This window comes from Mastacembelus armatus, chromosome 11 (genome assembly GCF_900324485.2).
Source record: "Mastacembelus armatus chromosome 11, fMasArm1.2, whole genome shotgun sequence".
NCBI lineage: Eukaryota > Metazoa > Chordata > Actinopteri > Synbranchiformes > Mastacembelidae > Mastacembelus > Mastacembelus armatus.
The window spans coordinates 11247258-11267728 of NC_046643.1; the positions used below are offsets into that span (position 1 = coordinate 11247258).

The 20471-nt window shown below is 43.7% G+C and overlaps 2 protein-coding genes across 32 annotated transcripts in view; both read right to left on the reverse strand.

Moving 5' to 3' along the window:
* Positions 1-346: 346 nt before the first annotated feature.
* Positions 347-12816, reverse strand: ubp1 (upstream binding protein 1). Of its 2 annotated transcripts, none has more exons than XM_026300361.1 (16): positions 12528-12816; positions 8580-8731; positions 7730-7806; positions 7538-7643; positions 7224-7330; positions 6938-7090; positions 6716-6826; positions 5675-5782; positions 5319-5425; positions 4894-4948; positions 4065-4158; positions 3883-3973; positions 3659-3777; positions 3405-3547; positions 2790-2841; positions 347-2690 (listed from the first exon to the last, which is right to left on the reverse strand). In XM_026300361.1, the coding sequence occupies exons 1-16, from the start codon at positions 12599-12601 to the stop codon at positions 2653-2655; spliced, it is 1587 nt and encodes a 528-aa protein (XP_026156146.1). In that variant the 5' UTR covers positions 12602-12816; the 3' UTR covers positions 347-2652. The 2 variants fall into 2 exon arrangements, with proteins under 2 accessions (XP_026156146.1, XP_026156145.1); XM_026300360.2 differs by lacking the exon at positions 12528-12816 and adding an exon at positions 10458-11306.
* Positions 12817-13626: 810 nt separating this feature from the next.
* The window catches only part of clasp2 (cytoplasmic linker associated protein 2), a 45019-nt gene continuing 38174 nt past the window's right edge, over positions 13627-20471 (reverse strand). For all 30 annotated transcript variants that reach the window (XM_026301006.2, XM_026300998.2, XM_033325453.1 and 27 more), the window contains 10 exons: positions 19221-19364; positions 18914-19057; positions 18674-18780; positions 18266-18407; positions 16671-16860; positions 16343-16536; positions 16115-16243; positions 15721-15927; positions 15348-15464; positions 13627-15070 (listed from right to left, as the gene is read on the reverse strand). In XM_026301006.2, the coding sequence (XP_026156791.1) occupies positions 14993-15070; positions 15348-15464; positions 15721-15927; positions 16115-16243; positions 16343-16536; positions 16671-16860; positions 18266-18407; positions 18674-18780; positions 18914-19057; positions 19221-19364 (1452 nt within the window). In that variant the 3' untranslated portion in view covers positions 13627-14992. The remainder of the gene's footprint in view (positions 15071-15347; positions 15465-15720; positions 15928-16114; positions 16244-16342; positions 16537-16670; positions 16861-18265; positions 18408-18673; positions 18781-18913; positions 19058-19220; positions 19365-20471) is intronic.

Genomic DNA, 20471 nt, shown 5'->3' on the forward strand with positions numbered 1-20471 from the left:
TTAAAGTTTTGTCTTGGCATGGAGAAAATAAGTTCAGTTTAAAACTAGCAGCTTAAAAGATCTGTGTTTACCAGAAAAAGATGCCAGACTGCAGCATTTTAGGTTTTTTTTACATTAACTACTTAAAATAACCTCTGTAGCCTCTACTGCTACAGTTTGATCAGTTCTTTTTAAAGCCTGGGTACTGATCTCTAGGCTCCCTACAAATATCTTATCTATTTCTCTGTCCTCTAGACATGCTACAGTTTATAATCCCAAAGAAAGCAAAATGACTCTTGCAAACATTAGACTTAAATTAGTCTCAGGTAAGTTATTACAGTATTTCTTACTAATGCAGGACACTGGAGAAAGTTATGAAATCATTTATTCCCAGCACGATGTGGTTGTGTACATCTCCAGCATACGATACTGTGCACATGAGAAGCATCATCATTGACATGAGACTGTACATGAACAGCGGTCACCTATCCTGCTCACTGTCTCACACAGTCACACAGATGAACGGTCAGGCTGTCAGGGGTTCAGACCTGCTCACCAGAGGTAGCCTGACCTGGTAGCCCATCTGCTCTATTGCTCACTAATTTTTGAGTCGATGAACAAGGTCAACTGTGCTGTGGTAACTCGTGTCCTTATAAACGCCACAGGAGCTACAGTCGTGGCTCTGGAGCATGGTGAGACAAATACAGATGCTTTTTATTCTTGACATTCTTTTCTTTTTGTTCTCTTCTTCATTCGGCCGATAAGAAGAGGGTGTGGTTGGAGGACTACTGACTAAACATCAAGCTTTAACTTTGTGATTTTTTTTTTTTTTTTTTCAGTGCAGGCTTGGTCTCTAATGTCTGGAAAAAGAAGGAGGGATTGCACTCATCAAGGACCAAACCATCCCCCCCCCCCATCTTCCACATACTCGTTACTAAACAGCAAGCTAAACACAGTTTCATCATACCAACAGGAAAATGTTTTATGACAACTACTGACATAATTAAAGTTTTCTTTGCAAGAATAAAAAATGATACACATGCACACACGCATTCTGACACCTAGAGGCGTGCAAACTGTACGCACTTCAACACTGCCAGACATCGTGTACCAAAAATAAGGAGGTCAACTAAACCAACGGCGGCTCCCAGGACCTTTCTGAGGTCTCTTGTCGAATTTCAAAGTAAGGGCACTCAAAATACATAACCTGTACCTCACTGTGGTTAGCTACATCAAAAAAAAAAAAAAAAGATTTTGAAAATGATGTGGAGCTGCTGTGATTTTGAAGGAGATGCCTACTGAAACCAGGCACTAATGTATTTCTACCAGCCTGTTGAGTGATGCGTTGTTTCTAGCAGAGCAGATCCTGGATTGGAGGTTTTTCTTTATACATACAACACACAAGCAGCTCCAATATCTTCCATCTGATAAACTATTTTAATGCTTATAATGACCAAGATGTACAGGACCAACAAGGCATTGCCATAAAAAAAAAAAAAGGAAAAAAAAAAAAAGCCTATCAGTCTGAAACCCGTTTGGTCCACATTACAGTAGGTTTTTGGATAGGCATTACTGCTCTGTGTGTTAGTCTAATACCGAGGTCCGTTCCTTGTTTTCTGCACATTTATGGCCAAAATCCCAGGAGGCGTAAGCTGAGCTCCTCTAAACCAGTGTTTTGAAGTCAGCACAGAAAGCAGAGGAGACAGTGATGAGGTGTATGTGCTCCGTGTTGTGTGAACAAGAGCTAAAAAAAAAAAGCCACTATGGCACCAGAGACACGTAAACTGAATGTGAGCAACAGAAACAGCCGATACCATAAATAAAAGATCAAATATAAACAGTAAAAGCACAGGCCAGACAGGACACACATTAAGAGTCGAGCTGAGTGTGAACTCATGTCAATAGACGGGGAGAGAAGCTGATATGGCTGAAAGTCTAAACTCAAATTGGACGACGTGACAAAAGTTCATGAAATCAGTCCTGGAAAAGTCCAAGAAAAATTAAAATTTAAATGTTGGTGTCAAAAACCACAATGACGCCACTTCCACAAATTTAGTGTGAAAATTTTGGGGGTTACCAAGCTCGGCTGAACAATAAATGGTTTATTAGGACAACCCCAAGAAAATGTTAAACAAGCAGAGTAGGTTGGGATTCTCCTTCAAGCAAGTTAGTATGTCGAGATCGCATGCCGTTCAGCAGTACAGGTTATCAAATACTGGCCTAGTGCTGGTTGTGCGTGTTGTGTAGGGAGAGCAACGAGCAAAAAGAAACTCCGCTTTTGTTTCTTCTCCTGACAGCCAGATCATCACTCTCCCCTCTCTCCTGAAGCCTCTCCCTCCCCTCAGAAACCATATAAAACACAAAAAACAAAGTAAAAAGCAAAATACACAGACGATCATTATCTTTCCTCTAAACCCATATCCCCCCAGGCTCTCCTTTTTAAACTAAATTCCTCCGTTAATAGCGTTTTCAATATGAAACAGTGGACACACCCATGTCAGATTCTAACATTTACATGGCTTTAACGCAGTCTCTCCACCTTCCATTCAGCATTCATTTGGAGAGAGAGGGAGGCGGTAGAAGGAAAGAGTAGCGGCAGACAAAGAGGGACAGAGGGAGGCTTCTGCTCCAAAACAGAGGGTGGAGTATTAGTAATGCCATCTGTCCTCGTCACTACTTCAGGATTAGATGGAGTCCTTCGCCCACTTCATCTGGACGGAAAAGAAACGTCATAAGAAGTACATCAAATCCTTGTCAGTTAATGATCTGTCAACTTTGGTGTGTGCCAAAGTACCATGTTCTGAGCTCACCTTTGACAGTGCTGATCAAAAAACAGCTCTCATCAGTTAAGTTGTAAACCATCTGGAAAAAGCAAAACAAGACAAATGTTGAATGATGAACACCAGGGATGCACTTTTTCTACAAGCTAATGTTGAAAAAGTGCATCCTTGGTGTTCTAGGAGTGGCTGGCATCAGCAGCAGACCTTCTCTGGCCCACAGCGGGTTAATGAAAGCAGAAATTATATTTGTGTGACAGCAGGAGACATGCAAATAAGTGACGCTACACACAGTAGAGTTGTTGTTCCTGATCAGATAATATACAAAATAGTCAGGCACGGCTTAGGTCTTCCTCTGCACATAGTAAATGAGTCTCAATCCCATAAACGCTTTCCTGCTTTCTTTCCACCACGGCATCTTCTAGACTGCCCTGACAGGCCAGAATCCACAGACACTGAACCAGCCACAATAATTATTTCAGTAACAGAGATTAACTGCTGCTACAGACAGAAAGCTGTGCCCAGCTGTGATGGTTTTTTCATACTTATAGTGGATCCCAGTTTACCTCTTTAATTCTACACTTTCTGCTGTGGTGATACTACAAATATTAAACTCATGGCAAAGCCTCAGTGTGTGTGTGTGTATACCTGGTCACTAAGCAGGATGTGGATGCCTGTAGGACCCTGTCTGTACACCTGGTTTATCTTTCCCAGTGGAAGGCTGCACACACACGCCATCTTGCGGATGAGTTCTGCAGCTGTCAGCTCCTCGAGGTACAGAGCATGATACACTGCACAGAAACATGCATTCAATTCAGTACATTCACATGACACTTGTAATGGTTACGCCAAGTTCAGCAGTACAGATAAGTTAGTGTCCCCCCCAGAGGTTCGGTCTGTACCATGTAAACTGGGGGAGATGCTCTGTTCTCCATTTTCATTGCCGCTGTGTCTCTCCAGCAGGGGGCTCTGTTGAGGAGACTCCTGACAGACGTACACTGTCAACCTGGGACGCACAGACCTACAAACATACACATAAAAAATAAAAAAAACCCCCACATAAAACACTGGGATGCTGTTGTATTTAATGGTATACAGCCACAGAAAATGCAAACTTGTAGCACACCTGGATTTAAGTGCATTGAAGAGTCTGATCCCATCTGCTGGCCCACAAATCTGGACCAGGTCATCCCGGGTTAGCTTCAACAAATCAGAACCTACGCACAAAACAGAGAGGATGGGTCACTTGTCCTGCAGCTGTTGTCGCTCCACATGTGTCGCACTGTACGTGTGATAATACACGTGTACCTGAGAAGTTAGAGAAGAGTCGCGTGTAGGAGCTGAAGCGATTTTTCAGCAACCACTTCTGTGTGTCCTGGATGGACGCGGTGGGACTCAGCTGCTGCAGAGGACAAAGACACATACATGTTCGTCCACTTCCACACCTGGAACTGAGTTTAATTATCCCACCTCATCCAGCCGCACTGAGCAACTTTCCAGTACCGCAGTTTTTCATAAATTAGGGCTCAAACTACTGCTATCTTTGGCTCTCTTACCAATTATTTTCTAATATAAATGCAGATAATTTTTTAGAAAAGACAGATTTTCATGTATTTCTGTCTGATCGATATGTTAAAAAAAAAAAGTTTACAATGGTGTGTTATGATGAGAAGCAAAAGTATTGGTTTTGGGGACCTGCAAAAAATATTTGCTATTTTCAAAGGTGAAACTACCGCAAACAAATTCATAATTTCTTGTGGATCCACTTTATTATTTGTAGAGTGGAGTACAGATGTAGGAAATGCAGTAGTCTAGTACTGCTATATCACTCATTCTGTTATATTCGATTCAGATTTTTCATCTCTACCCTTGAATCAGTACTGTAATGTTAAAAAAAACAAAAACAAAAAAAAACTCTATTGTACTGTGGAATAGTATGAAAAATCATTCACATCTCTAAATAAATAAAACAGTGCTAATGTCACTTAAAACTTCACCTGAAACCAAACTAGCTGCACAGAATTTAATCACTGACTATATTTTATTATTTACTCCTGTGCTTTTCTTGCTGTGCATGGATGCCTTTATTGAAAAACATTTCATTCTTTTCCACCTGTTCATACAGGTGCAGACTCACCTCCGAATTTCCAAGGCTACCTGGGTCTGCCTGGTGATTGGGAGAGGACGAGTCACTAGAAAACAAAGTGATCACGATTAAGAGAGGTGAGGGCATCGCACACTAGTTAAAAGGCTAAACTAAAAAGGGACAGGGACAGGGACAGGGACAGGGACAGGGACAGGGACACGGACAGGGACACGGACAGGGACACGGACAGGGACACGGACACGGACACGGACAGGGACAGGGACAGGGACAGGGACAGGGACAGGGACAGGGACACGGACAGGGACAGGGACAGGGACAGGGACAGGGACAGGGACAGGGACAGGGACAGGGACAGGGACAGGGACAGGGACAGGGACACGGACAGGGACACGGACAGGGACACGGACAGGGACACGGACAGGGACACGGACACGGACACGGACACACACAGTTACCTGTCTGGTACTGATGAGGTTGTGTAGGTGGACAGTGGTGTGGAGGCAAAGGAGGGAGTAGCTGCTTGGCTGGAGCTGACGTAGGCATTGTCTGGCCAAGGGGAACACTGCAGAGAGACACCTCGATCTGAATATTCAATTATACCATAACCTCACTGAGATGATTTGTTAGGTTAATTAACACTGTAGACAACTTCAACTGAAGAAAAAAAGAGCTTAAGGGTGGAGGAAAAGTCTAGTATAGACTAGAAATTTAGCTTTGTACCATCTCCACCTCTCCCCAGCAGCTGAGGGTCTAACATCTAAAGCTCCAGACTAGTAAGAGGCAGTGGAGAGATTTTGAGCAGGGTGCTTACACTGCCTCTCTTGGCCAAGGAGTCGCCACAGTCAGCGGGAAGTGTCCGCTTGCTGGACTTTTTCAGCTCGTGGTCACCCGCATCCTCGATGATGGGTTCAAGCCTTGTCTACACACACACACACACACACACACACACACACACACACACGCACGCACGCACGCACGCACGCACGCACGCACGCACGCACAAAGACCCAGCAGAAATTAGCACACGACCAACACACAAAGACGACCAGTAATCCCAGAAACACTCTCCACTGCTGAGCGTGGAATCTTGCCAAGGCACACAAGTGTTTAAACATAAAATTACTCGTTGGGCTCTTGGTCTTTCCAGTAAACATTGTGACAAAACATTTACTATTCATAACAATACTCACTAACAAGAAAAGAATGGGAAAGATCATGTGACATGACATGGTTTAATACCTCAAACAATTTGACACATTTGCTGGAAACGCTGACATGCATGTAGCATTACTGCTAACAAACCTTCTGCATCATTATCAACAATATAACAGAGATTTTCTACTATAGTGTTTAGTCGGTGTGCACTCCCATATAACATCTGTGTGTTAATTGTCAAACAGCATTTTAATTAAAAAGTTTGATGCTGTGGGGAAAAAAATATCAAAGCCATAAAAAAATTAAAAGTAAGAACAGCAAAGGAATTAAACAGATCATGTGGAGTTTTCTTTTAAGGCTGGATTGTGAAACTGGATTATTAAAATAGTTGGTTGGCAGAAAATAAACTGGCAAGAATTTTGGTAGTGGATAATGTCTTGTTACACAAAAACACCAAAACGTCTCTGGTTACAGCTTTTCACTGCCTTTCTCTGTTTTTTATTTTTGTAAACTGAATGTCTTCAAACTTTTGGTTGAGCAAAACAAGGAAGTTGAACATGTCACTGAGAAAAAAAACTTAAAAGTAAGGAAAAAAAAAAATAAAAACATTTGCAGTTATTGATTTTGATTATGAAAAACCACACCTTTTGTGTAAAACACCAAAATGGTCCTTTACGTCAAACCATGGCACACTGACCTCTGACAGGATAGTGGTATCATAAGAAGGCTGGTACTTTTCCTTCTCCTGAGCTGTGCGTTTCTCCATCTTCTCCCTGTCTGTCTTTTGCTTACGGTCCGCTCCCTTTGGCTAAGCAGGAAGTGAAGACCAGAAAAGGAAGATGGATTTAATCCCTGTGATATGTCAAAAAAAAAATGCCAACATCATTTTCAGTCAGTCAGTGTCTTCAGACACTTGTACCTTAAAAACTTTGATTTGGCAGGAGGCAGAGTGGAGGTGCTCTGCATACTCTCCACTGTCTCCCTGGGCGAATGTGTCGATCTGGATCCTGAACGGGACCCCCTTCTCCCCACCATGCTTCCTGGGAGTGAACTCGGTGCTGATGCAGTGCACCTGAAGATGGCGAGGACACAAGAGTAAAACTATTATCAAAATATGTGTTTGATGTCAAAGTTCGGTGGCACGCCTAAGAAATGGCACAAAAAAGAGTTGCTGTGTGTGGTTTGTGTGAATGAGGATCAGTTACCTGCACGAAAACAGAAGTTCTTTTGTTCATGTCCCACAGGAACTCCGCAGCGTTGAGTTGGGAGGGGTGAGTCTTCGGCTCCACAATGCCCACTGACATGGGGATATCTGTCTCACACACACACACACACACACACACACACACACACACACACACACACACACACACACACACACACACACACACAGACACACACAGACACACACAGACACACACAGACACACACAGACACACACAGACACACACAGAGACATTTGAACTCCAGATCACACACAGGACAGTTCAAGCAAACATTTCTCACCCGGCGTCATTACCGATGTCAAGGAGACGGTCGCCAGGGCGATTCCACTTCCAGCCCTCCAGCTGCTGGTGCTCTGTGTACTGCAGCCGCCGGTCGTGGAACACCACTCGGACTATGCTCTATGTGCAAACACACCATGTTAGGTATGAGATGTACTTGATGTAACCAGTAGAAATCTGTCTTCCAGCTGTGAGGATCCTCTCACCTTCACCATCTTATTGTTGAGCTCTGGTAACTCCCCAGGCTTCCTGTTGTCCAACATACGCACCTCATAAGACTGGCCTGAGAGAGGGAGAACACAAAACAATAAGAAAGAAATAAGATGATATATATATATATATACACACACTCTGTGTTCTTTAATGTTTCCATAAAGACGGTTTGCTCCATGATTAATTGTTAAAAATGCTTTTTGTAATACTCGGAAAGGTTGCTTTGATCCTTCACTGTCCAGTCCTGGAGATTATAGTGTCTTAGTGTATGAGATATGTTATTGTTAAAAGTTCTTAGTGGAATTTGTTGTTCAGACTAAGAGACTATCTTTGACCTTGTCCTCATGGCATTTTGGTGTAACAGGACAGTGGGAGAAGTGGGAAGTTTTTTTATGTGCCAAGTCTGTTTTCTAGACACAGAATTTAAACATATTCATTAAAAACAACCAAGATTAGTCAGTGTTTTTCCCCCAACAGCGTAAACAACTATTTTATGTTTTACTGCTCTTCATGATGATTTCAGGGCTACACTTTAACAAATGTCATCTCTCATGACTTCTGCTGCTGCTGCTGGGCTTAGTATGTTATTTGTTGAGACTGAGACAACCTTGTTATGAAGTCACTGTTTCCACTGCAACATGCCATCTGGTGTCTTACACAATATGCTAACATGTTCCGCTAAACATCATGCATATGATGTAATGACACGAATGACCAGACAACTCAATCAGCAGTTTGAAAAAAAAAAAAAAAAAAAAAATCTAAATATTTAATAAACACAGAACAAAATCATGCACATAAAGGACACCTGATACTTCTGTTTAAATGCATGCACTGGCTCACCTTGGTTAAGGTATGTGAGGGTCTCGTCATGCAGCTTGACGGCAGGCGAGGTGGCGGCGCACAGCACATACTGGAATGGGGGGTTTTTGGTCTCATTTTCAGGGGGAAGGCTGGAGTCCTCCTGCTTAAAGATCGGCAGAGCCAACACATCGCTGAGAGAGACAGAGGGAAAATAGGAAAGACAGTTAACTTTTTGTTTTTGGACAGTTGATATTTTTCACCTTTTGTCTAAAGTTGACTAAAAGCAAAGAGAACCCCCAACTTTAATCCTTAAGCCTGGATTTTCTCATTTTTCCACTTTAAATGATCTCTAAAAAATAAAATAAAATAAAAAGTGATTGTTGCCATTTCACGCACCACTTTGGTAAAACTATACTTCACCACTTCATAGCATGAAACTAATAAATGGGTTGGCTTAATTTAGAGTAAGTGACAAAGGCTTTTCATTGATCAAATAGCTCTCTTATTACGTATGCATGAGGCCGTGGAAGGATAAATGAACAAAAACAGCCAGAGATAGCCAGAGCTGCTGACACACGCCATCTCTCACACTTGGCAGCCACTGTAGACAACCAGCCCGTCCTCAGCTCACCCTGACAAATGCTGTGGGAGTGTCAACGGGTGCACAGTGAACAGGAGCGTGCACTCATGTAGGTCTCAGTGCTTGTGCAGGAAAAGAAAAAAAAAAAAAAAAAAAAAGGTCATACCTATGCAAAGAAATGTAGGTCATGGCATTGCATTACCTGAAAAACATATTTTACTCTAAACCAGAACGAAAGACTATAAAAAAAAAACTTGACCGGTTCAAGACAGTCCTGCAGAACCTTCCTCCTAACAACTGTCTGCTAGACGTCTTTAGTTTCTAATCACTTTTTTGATCTTAGTGCAGACTTAATCAACATGGGTGCCACAACCCTGTTCAGTCAAGTTGCTCATGAAAACCACATCTGCTTTATGAAATCTGAGGACCTGGCTGCAGCAAAACACACTGAGACATTCTGTTCCTACCAGCTGCTGCCTCCAAACATGCCCCGCAGCCCAGCCCAACGCCACACATAGTAGTGCTCCTGGAGTCGCGCTCTCTCTCTCTCTCTCTCACTCACACACACACACACACACACACACACACACACACACACACACACAAAACCATCACTTGGTGATTGGTCAACTTGCTTACTCTCATGAGCGGCTTGCACACACCTAATGTCAATTGTGGTGCTAAAGCAGATGGGTGATAAGACACATGCGCGTCCTTGGAGCCCCCCCCCCCCTTTGTTGTCGTCTCCCATAACATATTACATAACAGCGCACACATATCTGGAGCTACTAATTAAACAAAAAAAAAAAAATCACACTATCGTCATAGCCATGTAGAGTTTGACCTCCCCTTCAACCATGAGGTTGAAGACAGGCTTCTGGCTCCTCAAGTCACTTAACTCTGTCAGGAAAGTTACTAATTCCAAGGAATAAAAACAGGCCCAGGGACTGTGACACAATCTGCTTCCACAGACCACCGGTAAAGTCTCAGAGCTGCTCTGATGACTCTCAGTCTGAGGGGCCCTTCCTGCACATTTCCTCAGTGTTATCTTGAAACATGCACAGTGCTTCAGGCACACTCTCCATAATCTGTGGGCTGCACTGATATGTTTGTCCCTGACCATACAAGTATCTTTGCTTTCGTGTGAGTTTAAACAATCTCTGAACCAGGTCGTGAACCCTGCAGCAACAGCCCTACAAAGCCAAGCCACCACAGCCAGAATAACACGCATAGTCAGGTGGGTGTAATGGTAACACATCCAGGGTGTTTTTCTCTCTCTAAGGAGCCACTGATGATCCAGGAAGCTGGGGGTTGGCATGTTGACTCCCGTCTCTAACCTCATGCTGTAGGCTCCAGCCCCCAGCTCCTGCCCGATACCGGACAGGCTGGCATCGAAGTCGTGCACCAGTCCCGACTCGATGGTGGCGTCGTCCATCTTCAGCACCCAGGCCATCGGTCCCAGATCCTTGTCCTCGGCTTCTACTCGCAGGGCCGCCAGCTTGGCTTCAGGTCCGATCTGTGGGCCGATGAGAAAGTGAGCTCTGACACCGCGAGAGGAAAGTTACGCTGCTAGCCCGTTAGCCGCTCCTCGGCAAGCTGGGCAGGCGAACTGGACCAATCGCCATATCCCGACTCGGGATATTATGGTTTTTTTTCCCCACAGCTGACAGACAGTCTGAAAGTACCGAGGAGTCCGAATCCACTCAGCTAGTTGGCAAATGTTGGTCGTGACTGAAGATGCGAGCTGCCCGCGAGCATGCTAACGTTAGCTAACGGCTAGCTAGCTTCACAAAGGCACCTGGCCCGGGCGGGTCAGCTAACGTTAGCTCGACTAAACACGACGGGTCGCGAGGACGATGTTGTTTTCAGTCCACACGCCGCATCCCACGCAGCGTCCACACAGCTGTTGCGACCCAGCTATCGAGCTAACTAGCATCAACTTCACTTGCTTTGAACCAAGTGTGTGACCGAAGAGCAGCTCTGCTCTGGCGCTCCCTGAACCATCCCAGCCCGCTGCCCTCTTTGCATCGCGGTGCAGGGATCACCGCTAAGACTCCCGGTCCTCCACACGCAGTCCTTTAATCATCCAGAGCGCAGCGGCGGACACAAAACCAGGCATCAACATGGCTCCTGCAGCGCACAGACCATCGGTGGCGGTGTAGCCTGCAGCTTCCACCAGCCTCAGGAAGGACGCCACGGCGGCACTCAGCCAATCAGAGGCCGTCTCCTGTGCCCAGCGCTGAGGGCTTAGCCAATCAGAGGCCTCCGTGCTGCCGTCATTAGAGGTGTGCGATACTGCAAAACTGGGTATCGATCCGATACCAGGTAACTACAGGACTAATATCGCCGATATCGATACACTTTACTAGTAAAACAGGGTTATGCACGTTCAGGTAGGGGAGATCAGTCCGTGAACGCACCATCAATATGTAAATAGGTTTTCATGACCATTATTTAATGATGTGCATGTTAAACTCCAGGACAGACTTTAATTAGATTTAATAAATCTAGACTTTAATTAAAGTCTGTAGGAAAATAAGTTTTTTTTTAATTACTGTAATGAACTGTGCTCCACAAAAATAAATAAATAAAGTAAAAACCAGCTGGATGGAAGAATTTATTTTCAAATCTAGAAGTCAAATAAATGACAGTTCCCACACCGTCTGATTTTAATATCGGACTTGGTGGGGAAAAAAGACATTACTCAGCACATTAAATCACAGGGGAGTCACAGAAGGGCACACACCAACCATTTCGACCTTCATCATCAAAGGATGGGGGAAGAAACCATGATGGTTTATGTTTTAATTTTCGTAATAAAAATACTAATAATAGAAACAAGTAAAAATAGAGATATGTCACCTTATCTTAGCCCCCCCCCCCCAAACCCCAAATTAAAATGGGTCTACGGTATTTCGGTACCCAGATGTTGACAGGTATGGTCCTGACCCTATCAGCTTTTCACTCCCTGCAGTCAACAAGCTCATGACGGAGCAGGGGGAGGAGCAAAGTGTGCATGCAAGATGTGTGTTTGCACAGACATGTCTGCTCTTTGATGTAAAAGGAACAACGCACTGAATGTAAAACTGACAGTAAAGTATCGATCCCATCACTCTAGTATCGATCTGATACCGATACCAACGTTGGTATTGAATCTATCGATTTTCGGATCGATCCGTCCATCCCTAGTCCTCAGTGTGTCCGCAAAGACGACCACTACTGTAAAAACGTGTGACAATATGTGAAGAGTTGTAGAATATTAGGGCACAGTGGTCCAAAGTAAAATGAAGCAGGAGCCATAATAGTTATTAAACTTTCAGAGCAGAGAACACACACACACTGTTCACACTGCTGAGGACATAAACAAAAACAAACATGTTTGTCTCAGGTTTATGTGAGGGCCTTACCGTGTGTAGCTGCTGCCGCCGTGTCTCTGAACAGGGGCTTGGAAGTTTTCAGTGTAGGGCTGCCAGAACAACATCGTCTCTACAGGGCGGCTCAGTCCTGCGGCAAACAACCACTCAGCCCGGTTCCGACAGGGTCCAAACAGGAACTCATGTCTGACTCACGACAGCGTTGAACAGAAGAGTCCGGTTGTTTTTTTTGTTTGTTTGTTTTTTTGTGTTTTTGCCTGTTATGTGTCCGTGTCTGCCCTCTGCACTCTGTCAATTATTATCCACGGTCAGGTCTCTCTGGGTGGCGATGTTTTTTTTTCCGAGCAGGGGAGCAGGGCGCACAAGCTATTTTGGCCCAAGGAGGAAGACCCGCCTCATAACTTCTTTACTGATGCTGTACCTGTCACATAAATGCAAAGAGGGGAAAAGTGCAAAAGTTCTCTAAGCAAATGTTTTTTTTTAGCTCCAACTTTCTATAGAAGTAAAAGAGGGGGCACTGGGTTATATTCTACCACAGCTTGTGATGAGCAGTCAGGTCTGCTTTTCTTCTCACATATAACTGAAAGTTTGCCAAAGCAGGGACTTGTTTTGAGGACAGAGTATTAACTGCAGGGACTTGGCAGGTAGGAGGTGGTGGATGCAGGGAGGCCACAGGGGTTTACAGGCCCTGCTGGTAGTCTATCTGGGACCCTCTTTTAGTTGCACCTAAATTTACAGCCTGCATAACAGATGCATATAAGACATTCAGCACCTGTTTCTCAAATTGCTGTGTTGTGTAACACGTTTGCTTTTACACAACATGTCTCGATATATCGGCTCATACAAGACGAGCACATTTAATCTGAGTCAAAGGATTCAATGAGAAAATAGTCAACAGTGTAAATGATGAGAATTGAGTTATGAGGAGCCACTTTCTTTCAGTGTCATTAAAAGGATTTTTAGCTGCCAAGCGTTGCAAAAGGACACAAAACTCAGACACATCTGGGGAAAAAAAAAAAAAAAAAAATCAAATTTCTTTCTATCTTAGCCTTTTTATTATCCATCTTATTTGTTATACCGCTCTTGCTATCAGTCTTTTACTTTGCAAAAATCGACAGCGGCAGGACTTATCGTGATCTGTACAAGTTCTTTATTTTATTGTAAGCACAGCTTTGTAAATACACAGAAGAAACACAACAATAAAAACTAGAATGTTACAATAACAGGAAAGAAAAAGACAAGATGAGGAAGAGAAGAGGAAATGGGTAACAATTTTTCAAAGCTGTAAATAATACATTTCTACAAATTTCTCAGCAGAGAGAAAAAAAAATGAACGTGTGAGAAAGACTACTGCACGCGCAACAGAGAAAAATAAAAAGAACGGGAAACAGGTGCGCGTGTGCACCCTCCCAGGGGACTCTCCTAAATGACATTGTTATTGGATATTTCATTTTAATCTCATATATAGATACATATCCACTATGTGATAATAAGCCGTGTCCTGTCATACTCTGTGTAGTAAGCAGCACCCATCCCCCCCCATTGCCCAGAAATGCTCTGATCCAAGAGGAACCAGGCAATATGGAGGACACCATGGATTTATCTGAAAGGGGTGGACATTGTTCACATTAATTTAAAACCCCAATCGCACTATTCTGAGAGTCAATAGGACGCCAATAAAAAGTCATTTTTATTTTTTAATTTAGTCTCATGCATAGCCAAACACATAACGCCTCCTATACTTTGGAATCAGCCGAGTGTTTGCGTTGAGGTGGCATGACCCACTGTGACTCGCGTTAGTGCTGTGCAGTGTTGGTTGGTCGTACCTTTTTGGCTCATCAGCACCTTTTTTGAAAGAGAGAACGTGTGAGAGATAAAACTCCAGGCGTTAAAACCGCTGCTGTAAAATCTCATTACGTAAAAGAAATCCAAACTATGACACAAAGTAAATGTACATTCCTGTCTACCTGGCCCCAGTTAAACTGTTTGAGAAAGACACAGGACAGCACTCTTTGTTCATCTCAGCACTGAATACCCCCCCCCCAAAAAAAAAACAAGAACCATGCAGATGTACCACTTGCTGTTGACATCAAAATGTTCAGTGTTGTGTTTGAGATATGAGGAAGGGTGGAGTGGATGGATTTCGTATCTTCATCCTTGAGTGATTTAGCAACAAACCTGTGCGTGTGTCTGTTTATGTTTAATGTTACTTTAAGAGTTCAGTTCAGTCTGAGATCAGGGAGGATCCTCAGTGATGGTCAGGAGAGGTCCAACACTCCCCTCCTCTTCACCACAACTCTCATCATGAACTGGGGTATTAAATGTATGAGGACTGTCTGTACCTGTGTGTCACTCTGCTGTCTGGAGTACAAGTGCACATGTGGATGTGTTAGGACGTATGTTTGCTCTAAGTCTGTACGGGTGTGGGTTCATGAATAGATGCTTATGTTTGGTGGGTTGCAGTTCTGGGGTTTTTCTGTGGGAGGGCGGCGTGTCTCCTATAGGCCCTCGGATGGGGGTTCGCCGCCGCTGGAACCAGACTGAGCACGTTTGATGTACAGATTCAACAGCTTCAGCTGTGGACAGAGAATCAACACACAGGAGGGACGTGTAAATTTATGTGAACAGGATCTGTAAGAAGTCAGAGGTGTACGCTGAGGGGCAAAATCCAAATGACATCCCAGTTCACTTCAAAGTATATTAATATGTTCAATTTTCACTTCATGTATATTTAGGTGTCATGTCATGTCTCCAGCTAGAACATAGGAAAAGTGTGAGACTTGAATAAGTCGAATAATAAATAATAAAATAAATTTTTAATCAGTTGGGTCAAATACTGAAGGGGCAGGTCACCTTGCTGCTGGAGAGTTGGCTGAGATGCGGTTTGAGGTCTTCTCCAATCACTGCATGAACTGCCACCAAGCAGAAGACGCAGGCTTTCCTCACACTGCTCTCAGAGTTGTCGTAACCCTGTTCACCAGGAGAAAATAGGTCAGAAACCTGTGGAGCCCTTTGTTCAGAACACGGGGGGATTCATGTATGAATGTGTGTGAGGTAAAAGAAGGTAGAAAGAAATGAATAAGCTACTTATGACTGAAAATGTGGAATTGTTGAGGGGCGCCGTTTGAAACTACTATGACAGATAAAACATGTTGATAGGTGGTGACTTTCAGCATCACTACCTAAACAGTTACCGTGGTAAGTGTGTGAGCTGTAGGTGTGTTACCTGTATGAGTCCTGGCACTATCTCAGGCACCATACTGATCAGGCTCTCTCTGGGAATCCTCTCCACCACTCTGGTCTGCATCTTGATGGCAGCCAGGTTGATGGGGTAGTCAGCTGACTGGATGATGGGACACAGCACCTTGATACACTGGTCTGGACTGATGGACAACGCCAACATGGCCGCTGTCTCCTCTGCTGCTCGTATCACCTACAAAAACAAACATTAATGCTATTATCACCCATGTTATTATTGCAAGTATATTATTTGAAGGAGAAGACAAATGTTTTTATTCCACTTGAAGCTTTAATAATCTATATGCACCAAAATCTCTGGACCTCTTCGTGCTCTGAAGTTTTCTGAGCTGATTTGTGTGTGTGTGTGAGAGTAAATGTACCTCCTTGTGAGGGTCTTTGTGCGCCTCCAGGGCCTTCATGATGGTGAGCTCTGCATAGTTCTTGAACCTCCAGGGCTGTTTGCTCAGAATCTCTCTCAGCACCCGCAGAGCCAGCGTTCGGATCACGTGCTGAGAGAATTAAAAAGTATAATGTTTAAAAGAAAGGTATGTGGACAGGCCTGTATGCATGATACACTGTTCTTACAGGCTTGAGGTGAGTGTGTGTACCTCTCTGTCACCCATTGTCTCGAGCAAGAGCAGCAGTATGGTCTTGAAATGTTCATCCCACACCTGGAGGGTGTTTTCACGAATCAGCTTCAGGAGTTCGCACAGCGCTGCCTTCCTCTCCTCTATGCGTTCATTGTGATTGGACAACTCCTTCAGCAGCTCAGCCACCAGTTCTGACTGGTCCAGACTGCTATCTGCTTATACACATTAGACAAGAAAAAGAACACGGTACAGTTACATTATCAAGTACCACCTAAGCCTAAAGTTATGTGATTGTTCTGTGCTGCACAATGTGTCTGTGCTCTTCTGTCAGGCCGGGTTTGTGTACCGTCAGTGAGATGCTCAGAGTCGTCCAGGCTGGTGTCTCTGCGGCCGTATTTGAAGGGGGAATCTGAGAAGAGCTCGCGGGCTCCTCGGGGGCTAGAGGAGAGCAGGGGGGTGTTGAGAAGGGAGGTCTTGTTGTCCAGAGCCATGCGGACTCCATCCATTGAGTCTCTGCCATCTGTCCCACTACCACCCTGCAGGGAATAAAATGTGACGTTAGGGAGGCTTTTACTGTAATGTATAAGGAAACACTGCACACTGGCTTCAGAAAGTATTCAGACACCTTCACTTTTGGCTGCACATTTTTGTTTCTCTAATAAAATTTGCATGAATTCTAATAATACACTTTACCTGGGTCATTACAAGTTACTGACCTTTATAGGCAAAAATTAGTAAAATTAGTACCACAAACAAACTAAACCAGAGTTCACCTGGAACTGTATCGAATGACAGTTTTTAGACCCGACTAAATAACAGACAAATGCACCAGACTTCACTTAAATTGAACCAAAGAGTTTAGGCATAACTTCTATGTTTTTATCAGGCAGAAACAGTCAATAGAAATACTCATGTTGACAGCACATTGTTGTGCAGGGCTGACACACAGTGAAACACCAGGTGAGGAAAAGAGCAGGGTAAGGAGGGTTAAGGTGCACTTGTTTCTGTGTATGTTTACACTCAAACCACCAAATGCCAGTACCCAAGTGGGGGCCTTATGAGTCAGGTGTGCTGATTGGCAGGCTGATGACATGTGGGCTGGTTAGATTTCAGATGCACCTCATGGGGAAAATGTCAGGGGGTCACACCTTTGTACTAGAGTACACCGTGCCCTTAAAAGGGGCCAGAGTTATTGGGAGGGACTGCAATTAGACCTGGTATGACGTCTGAAGTCATAAATATGGACTGAACAAACACACTATCTGGGATCAACACATATGAAATATTGAAGGGAAGATTCTTGTTCTTAAAATATTGTTGGTTTGGTTTTCAGCAGCCGGGTTCATAACAAACAAACGGATTTTATAGTGGCTGTGAAGGATTAATTTACAGTCCCATAAACTCAACGTATACTTCCCACGGTGCAGGGGGGAGTGGTGAACAGATCAAGTGTCTGGGTCACATACAGTACATGCTGGTAGTTGGGCATGTAAGCCTTTGAAAGTCTTGGACAACCCAAATAGCTCAGTATCAAAACAGTATGGAAGCGTAATGATTTTTGATAGTGACTGAAACATGTTTGCACTGAGCAGCAAAAGTTTGTCAATCAGTACAAGGTTTTCCAAGAACAACTACTTTTTGTACCACACCTCAGGAATCATATTGACAGGATCATGACTGAAAGGAAACAACAACACTCACACACTTAATGAGAATAGTTTACTCTAATAACCAACACTGTATTAAAGAATCAGCACATAAACTAAATCAGTTAGTGTCAATGTATAATGGCCTGTGTTTCACAACACTGATTAAAATATTACTCATTTTGTTATGTTTCAGGAGGTAACTGTTTAATCCAGCTCCTTAACACCACAGCAAGTCTTTTCCTTCACAGTATCATTTCAGCTGTAGTAGCTCCATATGAGCCTGGATACCCACCTCCTCTCCATCTCTGCGCTGGACTGGTTCATTCATGTCCTCCTGGCTACGGACGCTGAAGTTCTGGATCGCCTCAGTGACACCTTTCAGTGAGCTGTAGATGTCCTCTGAGTTCATGTTCTCTGTATCGTAGTCAAAAGCACTGCACACATGGAGGGAAAATAAATATCATCTGTATTGTTACAGCTCATTTAGGATATGTACATTATTTCATCTGGGATAATGTGAGCTGTGTGACATATCAATTTTTGAGGAACACAGTTTCATATCTTTTTTTTTTCTCCCCAGTCTGCCACGCACATCTTACCCCATGCTCATGCTACTTTGTCAATGATTGTCAGATGGATTTTCCATTTTTATGGGTTCTGGTGTGAGGAGGTGTCATAAAGACAAGTGTGCGTGTGTTACCTTGGTGAAGGGGTGTTCTGGGAGGTGTTTGTGGGGGAAGTGACCGGGCTGGACCAGCTGGCTGGAGATCGGGGCGTGTGGCGTGTCAGAGGGCTGCCCATTGGTGCCTGTCGATGTGACCACAAGTAAAGTTGACACAAAGAGGTATGCCATTAATGATTAACAATCTGTGGTAAATTAAAAACTCCCGCCTCTAATGTGAACCGTTTGTCAGCGTGATTTATTATTATTTATTTTTACTTGTGCAATGTTTCCAGTGTTCTTCAGGTGGTTTTGAAGCAGCTTGGTGGCTCCATCCTGAAATGTTTTGGGCAGAGCTGCCAGCAGCATAGTGAACTCTGGAGTGTTGAGCTGGAACAGGGCGATTAGCACCGACTGGGCTGCCTGTTGCACACAAAATACAACCATCTCAATTAGGAAGATTCATGTGAACAGAAGAGGGCAGTATTGTTGGCTAGTAACATGACAATAAACTGATGAAATTATATTTGAAGTGGTATTAGACATAGAAAATATGCAGCATTTTTATCTCAGCATGTGTCATTACCTTTCTGACATCAGAGCTTTTGCCTTCAGTTGTCCAGGTGATGATTCGGGAAACCGCCAGGCGGGTCTCACTGGAGTTCACAAAGTCTGGAGCCTCCATCTGTAACGTCAGCGTCTCAATGTACTTCAGAATGGCCACCTTCACCTGCAATTCAAATACACATATTTATGCAGACCATTAGATAACTTAGTAAATTACACAGACAGTGTATGCCCAATATTCGCCTGTAAATGTGTAAAAAGTAACACACACACAGTAATGACAAAACTAAAACAGATGAAGATTATGGGCCTCTTGCATCTCCCATCTGAAAGTCAAATGATCTGATGACTCAGTGAGAAAAGACCAAAGCAGATTCATGATCATGCAGAGGAAAATAAATCAATAAACATAATGATAAATGCCAAAACAAATAAACCAATAAAATGCAAACATTTGCCACAGGCTCCAAAACATCACGGCAACTGACTCCTATCCAAATTTTTTGTTATTCCTTCTCCTTCTCTGTCCCTCTACATATGCACCTCAAGGAACAGAGCTTCCTCCAAACCACTTAGCAGCAATGCGCGCGCCATATAATTGCTCCCCCCGGAGCGCACTGACCTGGGAGGACTGGCTCCAGGCTGCGGCCTGCTCGTCTAGAGAGCAGGCGTGGCGCCGCGCTCTGGGGGGGAACAATTTTACCCTGGACCCTCCCCTGCTTCGCCCGCAACACGAGCTCTGTACAGGCTTCAGAAAAAGAAAGGAGAAGCACCGCGTCAATCAACGAAGAGAGACAGGGAGACGAGGACAGGGGAGAGCTAGGGAGACATGAGGATAAGGAAGAGGAGGGAGGGTGCAGTGAGTTTAACAAAAAGAAAAACGTTGGAAATTAGGCTTGGGCGATATAAATCTGTCTATTATTTTGAAAAATCTGGTAACGTGCAATACAATTGGTAAGGCCACATGGTGGCAGCAGAGGGATGTAATGTCCAACATTCACTGCTACTCAACTGATATGTCCATTGTAACATTAACAAATTGAATTAATGCTGGAAACTATTTTTCCCATAGCACAGACAGTGCATGTTTTGCTGGAAATTTCAGTGGAAAAAGTCTTAATAAACAAAAAAAAAAAAAAAAAAAAAAAATCAAAAAAGGATCCTGGTCATTGGTGGAAGACAAATCTAAAGAAAATTGCAGGAATCCCGTAAATCCAGGATTAACATAACACAGTTGTCCTTACTGACAACCTTTCATTGCCCAAGCCTA

Excerpts from the sequence above, each read along its gene's own strand:
- ubp1 (XM_026300360.2), bottom strand. The coding sequence starts at position 10,573 with ATGGCCTGGGTGCTGAAGATGGACGACGCCACCATCGAGTCGGGACTG. Across the intron at positions 7,331-7,537 it reads CGACCGTCTCCTTGACATCG|ATATCCCCATGTCAGTGGGC; the intron begins GTAATGACGCCG and ends TGTGTGAGACAG. Across the intron at positions 4,159-4,893 it reads GTAGCCTTGGAAATTCGGAG|CAGCTGAGTCCCACCGCGTC; the intron begins GTGAGTCTGCAC and ends TGTCCTCTGCAG.